The sequence below is a fragment of the Triturus cristatus genome, chromosome 3_1 (genome assembly GCF_964204655.1).
Source record: "Triturus cristatus chromosome 3_1, aTriCri1.1, whole genome shotgun sequence".
NCBI classification, from domain to species: domain Eukaryota; kingdom Metazoa; phylum Chordata; class Amphibia; order Caudata; family Salamandridae; genus Triturus; species Triturus cristatus.
Genome location: NC_140583.1, coordinates 666,422,003 through 666,436,538, shown reverse-complemented (window position 1 = coordinate 666,436,538; position 14,536 = coordinate 666,422,003). Strand labels below are relative to the sequence as shown.

Sequence of the window (14,536 nt, the reverse complement as noted above, 5' to 3'; positions counted from 1 at the left end):
AAACTGAAGCTTATTGCAAGGTGGACATGTAAAATGTTACCTTCTGTGACTAAGAAGGTCATAGTCATAGCCTGGGGAAGCGGTAATGGGAAGCGCCATGCCGTTTTAAGATGAGTGGGTTTTCACTACGCACCCGCCTGATAATTCTCGACACGCACCCCTAAATGATGCTACGCTTTGGGGACTATCTGAACTATTACATTTGGTGTTTAGAAGGTTTTTGCCGTTTGCCCGAAGTTAATTAAATACATTTTTTCTGCCTCATTCTTCTATATTACAAGCATCCCTAAATCTTAAACAGGCTTGAAAGTGGCTTGTATTTCGTTTGTCTTCTTTGTGCCTTTTTATTTTGCAAATTAATATTTACGATGCCGCTTTTTTCTGCGTTGTAATTTTGCCGCTTTGTTGTGGCTTGTTTGCTTTCTACTACATGGGTTTATCAGAGGCACCATTCACACAAGACAGCTGATGATGTGGATTTGTGAACTTCATTTGTGGCCTGTTTACATTTCAGGTAAAGTGACACTTTCCACTTACAGTGGCTTCTGTGTCTATCTATCTATCTATCTATCTATCTATCTATCTATCTATCTATCTATCTATCTATCTATCTATCTATCTATCTATCTATCATGGCTTTAGTTAAAGCAATATAAGTATTGTGTACGTACAGGTATATCCAAGAAGTCAAAAATATACTATGCAATTTTCCTGTGCCTCGCCGGAAAAACCCCAGCTATTATTTTTACGGCAGTATAACATTTTGAGATCTGGCTTTATGGCACAGTTGTCAACAGGAAAATAGCTTTAAGAACAACTGAGACGACAGGGGCTTTGGACCCTCCCAATTATTAGTTTCTTTGAGTACAACATTTGACTGGACAAATGTTTTGTGGTTCTGCCTAGAACTATGACCTTTTGCACTCTTGTTGGCTCCTTAAGGTTTTCCCCTCACCTAAAATGACTGCTGCATTCAAATGTGATGATGTGGCGGCATGCAGTGAGAAAGAACCATAGGTAATCTAGCTTTACCAGTGGCTGAAAGGGATTTCCCTTCAGCTAAAATGGCCTCCGGATTCAAACTGGCTGATGGAACCATCGTAGCTGTTGTTCAATAGCCTGACTCCGACCCCCTTGGCAGGCATATATCAGAGGGGTGGGATGTCGTGGCTGGAGTTGGGTTGTCAGGGTAGAGTAAATGCGTACATAAGCATTGCACCCTTACCCCTGATGGGTTGAACAAAGCAGGACCACGAGAGTGGTTGATGCCACAGGAGTGAACAGGAAGTGCCAGGGTAGAATGAACCCTCCTCACTGCGGAACATAAAGAAACGGGAGATGATAGGTGAAGATGAGTGGTACCCCCATGCTCCTCCAACCTTACAGAAGAGGTGGGTGACAACAATCTCCGCAGCCAGCTGAGGGCAGGACAGTGAGGTATTAACAATCATTGTTTGTGATAAATGTGAGAGTTTTCCTCATGCACCTTAATTGAAATTAAAAGATTGAATTAAAAAAATAGCTTGCACCTTTTCCTGACGTTATTTTTGACTCTAACGAATGGTTGTTGGCAGAAAGAACGTGGGTTTTCACTGCTTTAAGATAACCACTATGCTTTTACGAAACTGCGTTCCAGGCCAAGAGCCCTGTTTCTCCATTTCTGTTGTGGTGCTTTCCTTTATCTGGGCCTCTGAAAGGACGCCAAGTGTTAAACTAAATTATGTAGTAGGATTGACTACAGTATGTGGTGAGAAAAATCCAATTGCTATTTTGTCATTCTTACACGTCTAAACACAAAGGTTTCATCCCATTAGTATCAGTTTAACACCTAAATATAGTAATCAGCAACTGAAAGGTGACCAGTTAACCTTTGCAAATGGCCTGCCACTGCACGGCAACACATGTGGCAGTGTTCATAGTTCGGGCTGGACTGTTCCCATGAGGCACAGGGTCAAGTCTGATTTGCTTATGACGTGGTCTAAACTGGGGTGGCAAAGTGAGCTAAAGAACGGTGATGGATTCAACCCAGATCTGTGACTGGAGGTGAGTGACTGAAAAGTTTCAGCGCTCCGTCCATCATCTTCTTGTGTTTGCTTTGTTTACAAAAAGCACACAACAATCTTTAACTCCCCTCACGTCCTCTTTAGTGTGTTAACAACCTATGTTGTACCGGTCCTGTATGTGTGAGGGAACAGTGTGATGTTCCTCTTGCTACTGCCACCTGTCCTTTACATATTCTTTGTCTTAGGGTAGGTTGCACCGCAGATGTCTCTTTTATACCTTTGTTGTGAAGCTCCTTATAAAACTTTAAACTCCACAAAAGGAAAATAGATTTGCATTGCTAGAGCTTGCTTTAATGCAAAGTATGCGAGCAGAGTTTCACATGTAAAATATTTGATTTTACTTGTGAAACAAGCAGGTTTAAATGGACCAGAAGTCTTTGTGGAATTTTAAAACATAGCTGACAAGTGAGTCCATGACATGTGTAACACATTTAGAGAAGTTTAGCATTTTAGCTAAAATCTATTTGCCATCTGGAGTTTTGAATCAGTAATAAAACTGATAAAAGCAAAAATATAAGCCCCACAATGCAACATGCTGCTGGCTAAACAGCCAGGGATGCTCACTGTGATGCACGCCATGGTGCCCCTTGGCAGACTAGTGAAATGCGAAATAAAATGTAGTTCCTTACCTTATGCCTTTATAGGTCTTGTCTACCAGACATTGGAAGCTGTCTGTTGTGAAACGACCTATTGTCATCTTAAAGAGGTCTTAGAGCCCGCCCTTTGCTCACCATTGGTTTGTTTCATTGTCACTCTCATTTGCTTCCGTTTTATTCGGCTCCTTGTATGGGCTTTACTTCCTCTTCTTTTGTTTGTCCCCCCACTGGGGCATGGACGCATTACTTGCGTCTTTCCACTACTCACTTTTGAAACACTACTGTAGAAAAATGCCTCTTTTTGCATAATCACCCTCAATTATTATGGACTGATGCGGCTGTGTTGTTTTACTCTGTGCACTGGGACTCTGCCAACCAGGCCATACTGTAAGTGCTCAGACCCCTATACTTGGCTGTACTCCTACGCCGCATATTCAACCTATTTATAAGTCCCTAGTATATGTACCCAAGCCCTGTAAGTTAAATGCCACTGGTGTACTGCCCCACCCCTTGTGCCACCCACTACAGTGACAATGCACAACATGGTTGTAAGCCTACCATTGTAGCCTGTCTGTGCAGTTTGATAACTGCAAATTGAGCTGTCAATATAATCCTTTTGACTGGCCTAAACCCTCATTTTAAATATTAATAAGCCACTCCTAAGTAGACCCCATTGAGGCAGGGTATATACGATAAGGTCAAGTATATGATTAATGTTAATCATGTCATTGCAATGAAAAGGCCCCGGGTAGGGTTGGCTGTTCCAGCAGGAAACATTTGAATACAACATTACATTTAATAGCACTATCACTGCTTAGGACACAGCTAGTACAGAGTTAATTCTTGAACTTTTAAAAATATTCATTACAAGCTCAATTCATTCGTAAAGTCACATTTTTAATAAATATTTGTGAACAGGTACTTTTACAAAAGTTGTCTGTTACCTGCCCAAAGCCTCTAGAAGCCCATTTGCATGAGCTTTCAACTGTCACCTATGAGCCCCTTTGATGAGATGTGAACTTGCTCCCAAAGTTGAGACAAAGGACTTAGGTGTGGGAAGTTGTTCTCTTCCTCTGAAAGGATAACCTCCTTGGCAGTGCCCAGGAACTTAATTAACTTCAAAGGGGCTTCTCCTCTCACAGTCAGATGTAGCTAACACCTGGGCCTGCCCCTCCTTTATCCCTCTTTGAAGCCAGGCATCAATCCAAGTGGGAGAAGAACTGCCCCCTGAACCAGTATGAGTGTCCCCAGCGGTGGGGTTGCTCATTTTCCTGGCCACACCTCTGGGCTGGGCACAGGAACGCTGCACAGGGGAAGAAAGTCTCTGTCATGTTGGAGTTTGGCAGAGAAGGGCACTGTGGGACTGATTGCAGTAGAACACATAGGAACTGTTGCAGAAGTGGGTAAGGTTACCACTGAGAATTGTTTCCCTGTTGATTAGGGAGGGGGCAGGAGTCCCTCATCCACAGGCCTGTGCCAGGCATAAATATGTCACCAAAAGACACTTAAGCACCACTGGACCTGTAGAAAACAGAAGAGGGACTGCACATGCTGTGAAGACCTATGAAGAGACCTTAAGGCTGAACATGCTCCCACTAGCACCAAGGACAAAGAAGTGGACTCCAAGCGACATTTGGCTGACCTCCTGTTAATCTACAAGGACACAAGAAGTCACTAGAAACCCTTTTCCTGAAGAGTCTAACTGACCATTTCCAATTGGACATGCAGTGGACCCTGTTGGTGGCTTTTGCTGGAGTGAGTCTTGACCCACAAGTGCTGTTCCTGAGGCCCGGGGCATTGGCTATGTCAAATTTGTACTCCTTCTAACATCATTAAAAACCCAGGACTTAGAGAAACTCTTTACTACCAAGCCTATATGACAAAGGAGCCTTGCCGCTCTTCCAAAGTTTGAGGTTGCGCCCTCTGTGAGCTTTTCCACTTTAGCAAATCTGTTTTAGCGGAATGTCACAGAGAAGGTATTTGGCCTCGGGGAGACCTGTTCAGCTACAACTTGCAGCCTCGCTGGAGGAATCTGAGCTCCTAAAAAGTGACTAAGTCTGAACGTAGAAATCTTCACCGGGCAAAGGCAGTACCTGGACAGTGAGGGATCTTTGCTGGGTGTGAATTTTGAATTTCTCCCACTTGGAGCGCTCTTACCACGAGTCAACAGCTTCTCTGGGACCTCATCTGATGGCAATCTGGCCTTGTGGAGACCTTCTCAGCCACAGCCTGCTGCCTTGCTCCGCTGAGGAATTTTGACTTCCATTTCAGAGCTGAAGTCAGAGGCTAACACTTCCAACCAAGACAAACCAGGTTTCTGTTTCTGACCCACCCTCCATTGAGATTGGCCTTAAGTTGTGCCTAGGTCCTGTTCAGGCACATAATCCACTTTCTCACACACTACTTTTTTAGGTCTTGTCTAGATAGTGCATGCACTGTCTCTTCAAGACCTTTTTTTCTATCAGTGGGATTAAAACTCGCCCATTGCTTACTTCTGGTTGGATTTCTTGTCACTCTCATTTGTTTGCTTTCCATAGGTCAGATGCCGTATGCTTCCTCCCCAGAGGCATGGCCGCATTGCTGGTGTCTTTCCACTACTCACTTCTTTTAGGCAATACATTTTTTGTGTTTTTGTTGTGCACTCTACCAGAGTGGGTCGTTTTCAGCTGGCTCCTTTATGTACATCTCCTACCTCTGTGTCCATTCCTCCCTTGTCCAGGTTGCATGCCAGCAACACCTTCCCTCCCTGCCCATGTTGTTGCTTGCCCCTGCCCAGCCTTCTTTCTTGAGTTGTTGAACATGTTGTTGCTTGCCTCCACCCTCTCTCCTTCCCTCATTGCCAGTGTTGTTTCTTGCCCCCACTCTGACTCCCGCCTTCCATTGTTGCCTGTCCCCACCCACCCTCCCTTCTTCTGTTGTTGTTGCATGCCGAAACCACCTGCCTTCCATTGTCGCTCACCCCAACCACCCTCCTTCCGTTGCTGCCCATGTTGCTGCCTGTGTTGTTGCTCGGCCCGCTCTCTGTTGTACATGTTGCTCCCCAACTCAGCCGTCCTCCCTCCTGTTTTACCTGCCTCCCCACTCCCTCCCTCTGTCTTGCCTCCCGCCCTCCAAGAAACAAAATAAAGCAGTATGGCTTGTAGGCGTGATGTATTTTCAGACTGTCTCCCTCATCTGCCATGCTCCATGCTGGTCTCTCTTTCCCAAGCTCTTCTCCCCCGCCAAGGGTTGTGCTCCCCTTTGTTGGCTTCCTTCCTTGTTGCTTTCTCATCTGTGTGCTTCCCCCAACAGCTCCACGTTCCTCTCTCTAGCCTATGTGCTTCTCTTTCTCATGCACGTACCAGGTTCCCTCCTCTTGACCATGTTGCCTCCCCTCGCCCTCTTTGTTTCTTTCACCCTTTTGCCTTATGTGCTGCTTCTGCCACCCAGCCTTGTGTCACTCCCTCATATTGCTTCCTTCCCCATAGTGAAGCTTCTCCCACCTACGCCTCAAAAAAACAGAAAACGTTTTTCCGTACTTATTTTTATTTTTTAGTTACCAATCCAACTTGGATCCATAAGCAAAAAGAAGAAAAGATATTGCGCAATGTTTTAGGGGGACGCATTTGTGTTGTGCAAATACTACAAAAATAACGTGGGAGGACTTATCAATACAAGCAGCAGCAAAAGACCCTGTCACTGTGAAATGAAAAACAATGTGCTGGCACCCCTTTGGCAGAGCACATCTTTGGGCCAGAGGTTGGTGTAGCCTGGAGGAGCGCCTGTGACATTATTGGGATGTGACCTGCCTTGGACAGGTGGAGCTCGCAATGTAAGGGTAGCCAGTGTTTAAATGATGACCAAAAGGCATCCTAGTCGGACCACTCTGCCTTCACAGACAAGGCACCCAAACTCAGGACAGTCCGTGAAAAACAAGAATGGGTGCTCATCCGACATTGTACATGTCCATGGGGATTCAGGGATGGCTGCACTGTTCATGCACTCATGAACCAGGGCTGCCGCCAACCACACTCATGTGCACTAGGAGCTGCCCGATGAGCCCGTCAAGCCACCGGTATGCCCATGTGAGTGCAGAGTGAGAGGTATGCCCATGTGAGTGCAGAGTGAGAGGTATGCCTATGTGAGTGCATAGTGAGAGGTATGCCTGTGTGAGTGCAGAGTGATAGGTATGCCTGTGTGAGTGCAGAGTGAGAGGTATGCCCATGTGAGTGCAGAGTGAGAGGTATGCCTGTGTGAGTGCAGAGTGAGAGGTATGCCCATGTGAGTGTAGAGTGAGAGGTATGCCTATGTGTGCAGAGTGAGAGGTATGCCTATGTGAGTGCAGAGTGAGAGGTATGCCAATGTGAGTGCAGAGTGAGAGGTATGCCCATGTGAGTGCAGAGTGAGAGGTATGCCTATGTGAGTGCAGAGGGAGAGGTATGCCAATGTGAGTGCAGAGTGAGAGGTATGCCTATGTGTGTGCACAGTGAGAGGTAGCCTATGTGAGTGCAGAGTGAGAGGTAAGCCTGTGTGAGTGCAGAGTGAGAGGTATGCCTGTGTGAGTGCAGAGTGAGAGGTATGCCTGTGTGAGTGCAGTGAGAGGTATGCCTATGTGAGTGCAGAGTGAGAGGTATGCCCATGTGAGTGCAGAGTGAGAGGTATGCCTATGTGAGTGCAGAGTGAGAGGTATGCCAATGTGAGTGCAGAGTGAGAGGTATGCCCATGTGAGTGCAGAGTGAGAGGTATGCCTATGTGAGTGCAGAGTGAGAGGTATGCCCATGTGAGTGCAGAGTGAGAGGTATGCCTATGTGTGCAGAGTGAGAGGTATGCCTATGTGAGTGCAGAGTGAGAGGTATGCCAATGTGAGTGCAGAGTGAGAGGTATGCCCATGTGAGTGCAGAGTGAGAGGTATGCCTATGTTTGCAGAGTGAGAGGTATGCCTATGTGAGTGCGGAGTGAGACGTATGCCAATGTGAGTGCAGAGTGAGAGGTATGCCTATGTGAGTGCAGAGTGAGAGGTATGCCAATGTGAGTGCAGAGTGAGAGGTATGCCCATGTGAGTGCAGAGTGAGAGGTATGCCCATGTGAGTGCAGAGTGAGAGGTATGCCTATGTGAGTGCAGAGTGAGAGGTATGCCCATGTGAGTGCAGAGTGAGAGGTATGCCTATGTGTGCAGAGTGAGAGGTATGCCTATGTGAGTGCAGAGTGAGAGGTATGCCAATGTGAGTGCAGAGTGAGAGGTATGCCCATGTGAGTGCAGAGTGAGAGGTATGCCTATGTTTGCAGAGTGAGAGGTATGCCTATGTGAGTGCGGAGTGAGACGTATGCCAATGTGAGTGCAGAGTGAGAGGTATGCCTATATGTGCAGAGTGAGAGGTATGCCTATGTGAGTGCAGAGTGAGAGGTATGCCTATGTGAGTGCAGAGTGAGAGGTAAGCCTGTGTGAGTGCAGAGTATGCACATGTGAGTGCAGAGTGAGAGGTATGCCTATGTGAGTGCAGAGTGAGAGGTATGCTTGTGTGAGTGCAGTGAGAGGTATGCCTATGTGAGTGCAGAGTGAGAGGTATGCCTATGTGAGTGCAGAGTGAGAGGTATGCCCATGTGAGTGCAGAGTGAGAGGTATGCCTATGTGAGTGCAGAGTGAGAGGTATGCCCATGTGAGTGCAGAGTGAGAGGTATGCCTATGTGAGTGCAGAGTGAGAGGTACGCCCGTGTGAGTGCAGAGTGAGAGGTATGCCCGTGTGAGTGCAGAGTGAGAGGTATGCCCATGTGAGTGCTGAGTGAGAGGTATGCCTGTGTGAGTGCAGAGTGAGAGGTATGCCTGCGTGAGTGCAGAGTGAGAGGCATGAGTGAGAGGTATGCCTGTGTGAGTGCAGAGTGAGAGGTATGCCTGTGTGAGTGCAGAGTGAGAGGTATGCCTGTGTGAGTGCAGAGTGAGAGGTATGCCTGTGTGAGTGCAGTGAGAGGTATGCCTATGTGAGTGCAGAGTGAGAGGTATGCCCATGTGAGTGCAGAGTGAGAGGTATGCCTATGTGAGTGTAGAGTGAGAGGTATGCCCATGTGAGTGCAGAGTGAGAGGTACGCCTATGTGAGTGCAGAGTGAGAGGTATGTCCGTGTGAGTGCAGAGTGAGAGGTATGCCTGTGTGAGTGCAGAGTGAGAGGTATGCCTGTGTGAGTGCAGAGTGAGAGGTATGCCTGTGTGAGTGCAGTGAGAGGTATGCCTATGTGAGTGCAGAGTGAGAGGTATGCCTATGTGAGTGCAGAGTGAGAGGTATGCCTGTATGAGTGTAAGCTGAGAGATGCACCTGTGTGAGTGCAGGGTGAGTTATGTACGCAGAGTGAGGGTAGGATGAAAGGTGTTCCCTTGTAAATGCAAGGTGAGAGGTGTGTCTGTGTCAGTGCAGTGTGATAAGTATGTCCAGGGTGGGCTGTGTGCTACTGTGAGTGTGGGGTGAGCTGTGTTCCACTGTGAGTGTGGGGTGATCTCTGTTCCTGTGTGAGTACAGCTTGTGCTGTGTGACCATGTAAGTGCAGGATGAGCTGTTTGCCTGTGTTAGGGCAGGGTGAGAGTTATGACTATGTGAGTGGAGGACGAGGGCTGTACCCGTGTCAATGAAAGGTGAGCAGTGTGCCTCTGTGAGAGCAGGGTGAGGAGGACCTTGGAAGCCAGGCTCGTTAAAATAGTCAATGCTTGTTCTAATTCTTTCTTTATGTGTCTCCAAACTCAAAACTTACTGGCGCATGAAACACCCAAAAGGAAGCACTTTTTTTAATGGAAAATACTTTAAGTTGTGTTTGCAACCTTAATTATCAGTTCTTTACCTTTCTTTGCAGGCGCACAGGCTAATGGTGCATGTGTCTGTCTCATTGCTGAGGCCTGCTGAGAGAAAGTTCCTTTTGCTTCACATCAGTGACTAGACATGTTGAGACCAGCAGAGTGATCGTCCTGTGCAGCTTGCCAATGTTGCTTATAAAAGTCATCGTCTGAGTCATCAGCCTGTCGCAATGCACGGGCTTAGCCATTTTACACACCTGGAATTAACGCTGATGGAATAAAAGGCCTGAAGCAGCATGTACAATCCCGAATACAATTATGCAGCTGACGTTCATGTCAACATGATTTAATTTCCTGCCCAGAATAGTCGTCCTTTGAGAGCCACGCCCAGAAGCAATTCCGTTCGCAGTGCACACCTGTCGGGCATCCCACATCAGGCGTTTCACCCTTGTTTTATTTCTCTTGGCTGGTCTCAGCAGCGCGAGCGCTTTGGGGCTAGGACAGGTGGGCGGGGTCTTTAGTTACGATCTGTAGCAGCAAAGTCTGTGAATGTCCGCCCATTAATTTGATGGACTGTGTTGTATTCAGCACTTTCGCACAAAAAGGGGGGGTCTTTTCTCACAAACCTCCAACACAGCCTGCTTCCCAAACCGTGTCAACTGCCAGTTTAGTTCTTTGTTTTAGACATTTAGAACGAGCAAAATGCGATGCAATCCCCCGGGCGCTTGTCAGACGACTGATCGAAGAGGGAGAAAGTTAGTCAGGGTCTGACAAGAGTTCCGTGGTTTCCCAAATGACGACAGGAGAGGGATGCCTCTGAAATGGTGAAGGGCTGAGGCTTCCAATGTAAGCCCCCTCGGCCCAGAAAAGAGCATTTGAGAACAGGAGGGGTGACCAGGATGGTATGGAGAAGGGCGAAACCATCTCAGGGTCTCTTGGCAGGGGGTTAGAACTGAAGAGTACTGGAGAGCCTTCTGACGCAGAACTCTGCACCACTACTACAGCTAGAGATATCATGATTCTTTTTTTAATGCATTTATTCATTTATGACACTATATTAAGACAAATAATATAGATATCTGTAAACCAAACAGAGTGTAATGCACATCAAAGCCCAGCGTACATGTAAGCAGGCGCTGAATCCGGATTTACACCAATGGTTGTCAAGGGGCCAGTCTTTTCCTCTGGAATATCATGTTCAGGAATATCGGGGCACAGTTATGTCGTGGACAAAGTATCGAAAGCTAAGTACATAGAGAAGCAGCGAGTTACTATTCCTAACTCCAAATCTATGTACCTTGAATATATCTCACATATATGCAGGATACTACATTACACACACTAGGCACACTAGGCGCACTTGAATTCCCACGTGGAAACAATGACGTGTGGTTTCTATCCAATTCAGCATACAGATAATTTCCTTAATTTGTACTCTTCTCAGCCTCTGTGGATGCACCCCTCTGTATGAAGTGCCACCGCCGAGGGGCCCAGATATCTCTAGGTCTGGACACAACAGGAGGAAGAGTTGCACGTGTGCAGGAGGTTTCATTAGAAAAAAACAGATCCATAATGCAATTGGAGCGCTACTTTACCCCAGCACAGCATATAGCCAGCAGGTGTGCCAAAGCCATAAAACATCTAATTGGTCAGAGGAGATGTTTGAAACCTATAATGTGTCAGACAATTAAGTACATTGAAGACCTCCCTCCAGCTCGCCACTGTTTCCGGACACCACCAGGTGAGGTGTATAAAGTCCTGGCATATAGAGCATCCGTCCCCAGGCCAAGAGCCTTTACCTCACCGGCGTGGACAGAAGTCGTGGATGCATTTTAACTGGAGGAGTCTATGCCACCTGTTCAAAGGGATTCATCTTTGATCAGCAGAAAAGCCTTCTGGCATGCCTGGGGCATACGCCTATCTTGGGCATAAGATCTCTATAAAGACGTAATATTAGCCATCCAGGATTTGGAGCCGCAATCCCCCCAGCAAGAGTTTGGAAGTGGATGTTTTTTTCATATGTGAAGAGAGCAACCTCTCTCGAACAACATGCAGCAAAACAATCGATTGTCACTGTCTCATTGGGCGTTGGGAGGGGGTTGTCTAGTGGTTCCCTGTCCTCAGCATCGTCATGACATTGCTTTATCAGGCATATCACCAGTCTAGTGGTGAGAACTCCATGCTGTGGGTTGCTGGACGATTGTTCCGAAGATATGTTGTGGGGTCTAGGCTGGTTTGGATAGGGTTATTGTGCAATGCCTGATTGTTATTGGCTCATACTGCAGGGTTCTGGTTGATTGTAACTGATTTAGTTTTTGGATCGCTGCCTGGTTGTGAATGGTTCGTTCTGTAGAATCTTAGCGGATTGGCATTAGTCATTGTTGTGGGGTCTGACTGATTGTGACTGGGTCATGAAGAAAGTTCTTGTCTAACTGTGTTTGCTTCCTGTGTATTGTGTTGCCGTGGCTGATTGTGATTGCCTGATATTGTGGAGCTTTGGTTGATTATGATCATGTATGTTGCGCAGCTTATTTGAGATATGTTTTGGGTAAAAACCTCCGCTTCTCTCCCAAGATCAGTGTCATCTCAGCAAGCGTGCTTATAGTAACTTCCATCACTAGGCTGTGCCATGAAGCGCGCGGGCTGAGGCATTCTTAGTAGAGGAGGTAAAATGGGATGGCATTTGGTGAGATGCATGTAGAGGGTGGTGGGAATGTTGGGGGATAAACGTTAGGGAGATCTTGTTTGAATGCGTTGACAGAACTACTAACAGAAAAGTGTACAAGTTGCTTTGTAAAGTGTACAAGTTGCTTTGTTACAATAAAACTCAATGTGTACTCAAAAAAAGAACTTCTAACAGACACCACAGATGCCCTTTGAATTGTACACAGTTGGAATTGCTCCCAATAAACCCCGCTGTGTATGGATATATTCCGAGTGTGTCTTTTTGGGCATCTTTTGTAAATATTCGCCATTGTAACAGTGCTCTCACAGACTGATGGTTGGGAAAGCCTGGATTTCCCAGATTGCGCTCTAACTAAACTAGACTGAATGAATTTCGAAGTGTGGAAGCCTTGTGGCTTCAAAAAATACACCATGTGTCATCAGCTAGGGAAAAGCTGAACTGATAGAAAGTTTATCAGCCTGATTTTTTTAAGGGGGCCTTCTACTTGTAAAGGATGTACTAAGAGAAGGACAATTCCTGCTTCAGTGATATCTTTTCCAAACATACCTCTGCCGAGTCCCTCAGTCTGCCTTCGCCTTGCTACTAATAGTCCCAAGCATCATGCTCGCCAGGACAGGAGGACCATTTCCCAGGCACGCAGGCCCAACATTATGGACTGGCTTGCATTTCCACCTTCAACATTCAGAAATATGCAGCCTTTGGGAAAGCTCTAAACTTTCCTATTGTCTTACCTGGGCTATTGGTTTTAGCAGACGGCTTACTAGTGACATGATGCGCCCAGTGGTGAAGGCGCGCTTAATAAACATGTAATAACAATGATTATAGTTAGTATTATAATAATCACAATACAGTTACTACCAACTAATAATAATAATACAGAATCATGTTTACATTCCATACCTCCCATACAGGCTGACGGTAAAGTGACCTTGGAAAGGACAGGCCTCGCTTCCCATGTGCAGCTCGCCTCCATCCTCAATCAAAATGTGCCTCGTGCGCAGAACCATTGGATGTTCAGTTTCATCTATGACAAGCTTCCCTGAAATAGATTGAACAGGACAGAATGACAAAACTCCATGAAGAAACAAACCCGAGGGCTCGCGACCTGTGCCACTGACTGCTCACTTGTGTGGACTGAGAGTGCACCCCATCATCGTCAGCGGGTCCTCTCTTCCGCTGACCTCATGGCCAGTGTCAGTGGCTGTTATCTGAAGCTGAGGGCCGCCCTCCACAAGCACTGAGCACTCCCCGCTGCTCACACTGAGTGGGCTGATTTCTGCTGCTGACACTGGGTGATCTCTAATGCACACACTATGCTGATTCCTCCCCATTGCTGACTATGAGGACTCTACAATGCTGACACCACTCTGTCCGTTTCCCCTTGCTGACACTGACACCATGCTCACTGCTCTCCACCGCTGACACTGGGTGAATTGATTTCTGCTGCAGACTCTAGGCATTCTCTAATGCACATCTAAGCTGATTCCTCCCCATTGTGGACTTTGAGGGCTCTACAATGCTGACACCACACTGTCTGCTTCCCCTTGCTGACACAGATACCATGCTCACTGCTCTCCACCACTCACACTGAGTGGGTTGATTTCTGCTGCTGACACTGGGTGTTCTCTAATGCACACACTATGCTGATTCCTCCCCATTGCTGACTATGGGAACTCTACAATGCTGACACCACACTGTCTGTTTCCCCTTGCTGACACAGATACCATGCTCACTGCTCTCCACCGCTGACACTGAGAGGGTTGATTTCTGCTGCTGACACTGGGTGTTCTCTAATGCACACACTAGGCTGATTCCTCAACATTGCTGACTAAGAGGACTCTACAATGCTGACACCACACTCTCTGTTTCCCCTTGCTGACACAGATACCATGCTCACTGCTCTCCACCGCTCACACTGCGTGGGTTGATTTCTGTTGCTGACACTGGATGTTCTCTAATGCACACACTATGCTGATTCCTCCCCATTGCTGACTATGAGAACTCTACAATGCTGACACTGCACTGTCTGTTCCCCCTTGCTGACACTGACACCATGCTCACTGCTCTCCACCGCTGACACTGGGTGGATTGATTTCTGCTGCTGACACTGGGTGATCTCTAATGCACACACTATGCTGATTCCTCCCCATTGCTGACTATGAGGACTCTACAATGCTGACACCACTCTGTCCGTTTCCCCTTGCTGACACTGACACCATGCTCACTGCTCTCCACCGCTGACACTGGGTGAATTGATTTCTGCTGCAGACTCTAGGTATTCTCTAATGCACATCTAAGCTGATTCCTCCCCATTGTGGACTTTGAGAGCTCTACAATGCTGACACCACACTGTCTGCTTCCCCTTGCTGACACAGATACCATGCTCACTGCTCTCCACCACTCACACTGAGTGGGTTGATTTCTGCTGCTGACACT

General features: G+C 47.0%; 1 protein-coding gene across 1 annotated transcript in view; it reads right to left on the bottom strand.

The window, feature by feature from the left end:
- CEMIP (cell migration inducing hyaluronidase 1) overlaps positions 1 to 14,536 on the bottom strand; it is a 908,751-nt gene that overhangs the window by 304,655 nt on the left and 589,560 nt on the right. The window contains exon 4 of the mRNA XM_085644720.1: positions 13,001 to 13,139. Coding sequence (XP_085500846.1) covers positions 13,001 to 13,139 — 139 coding nt within the window. The remainder of the gene's footprint in view (positions 1 to 13,000; positions 13,140 to 14,536) is intronic.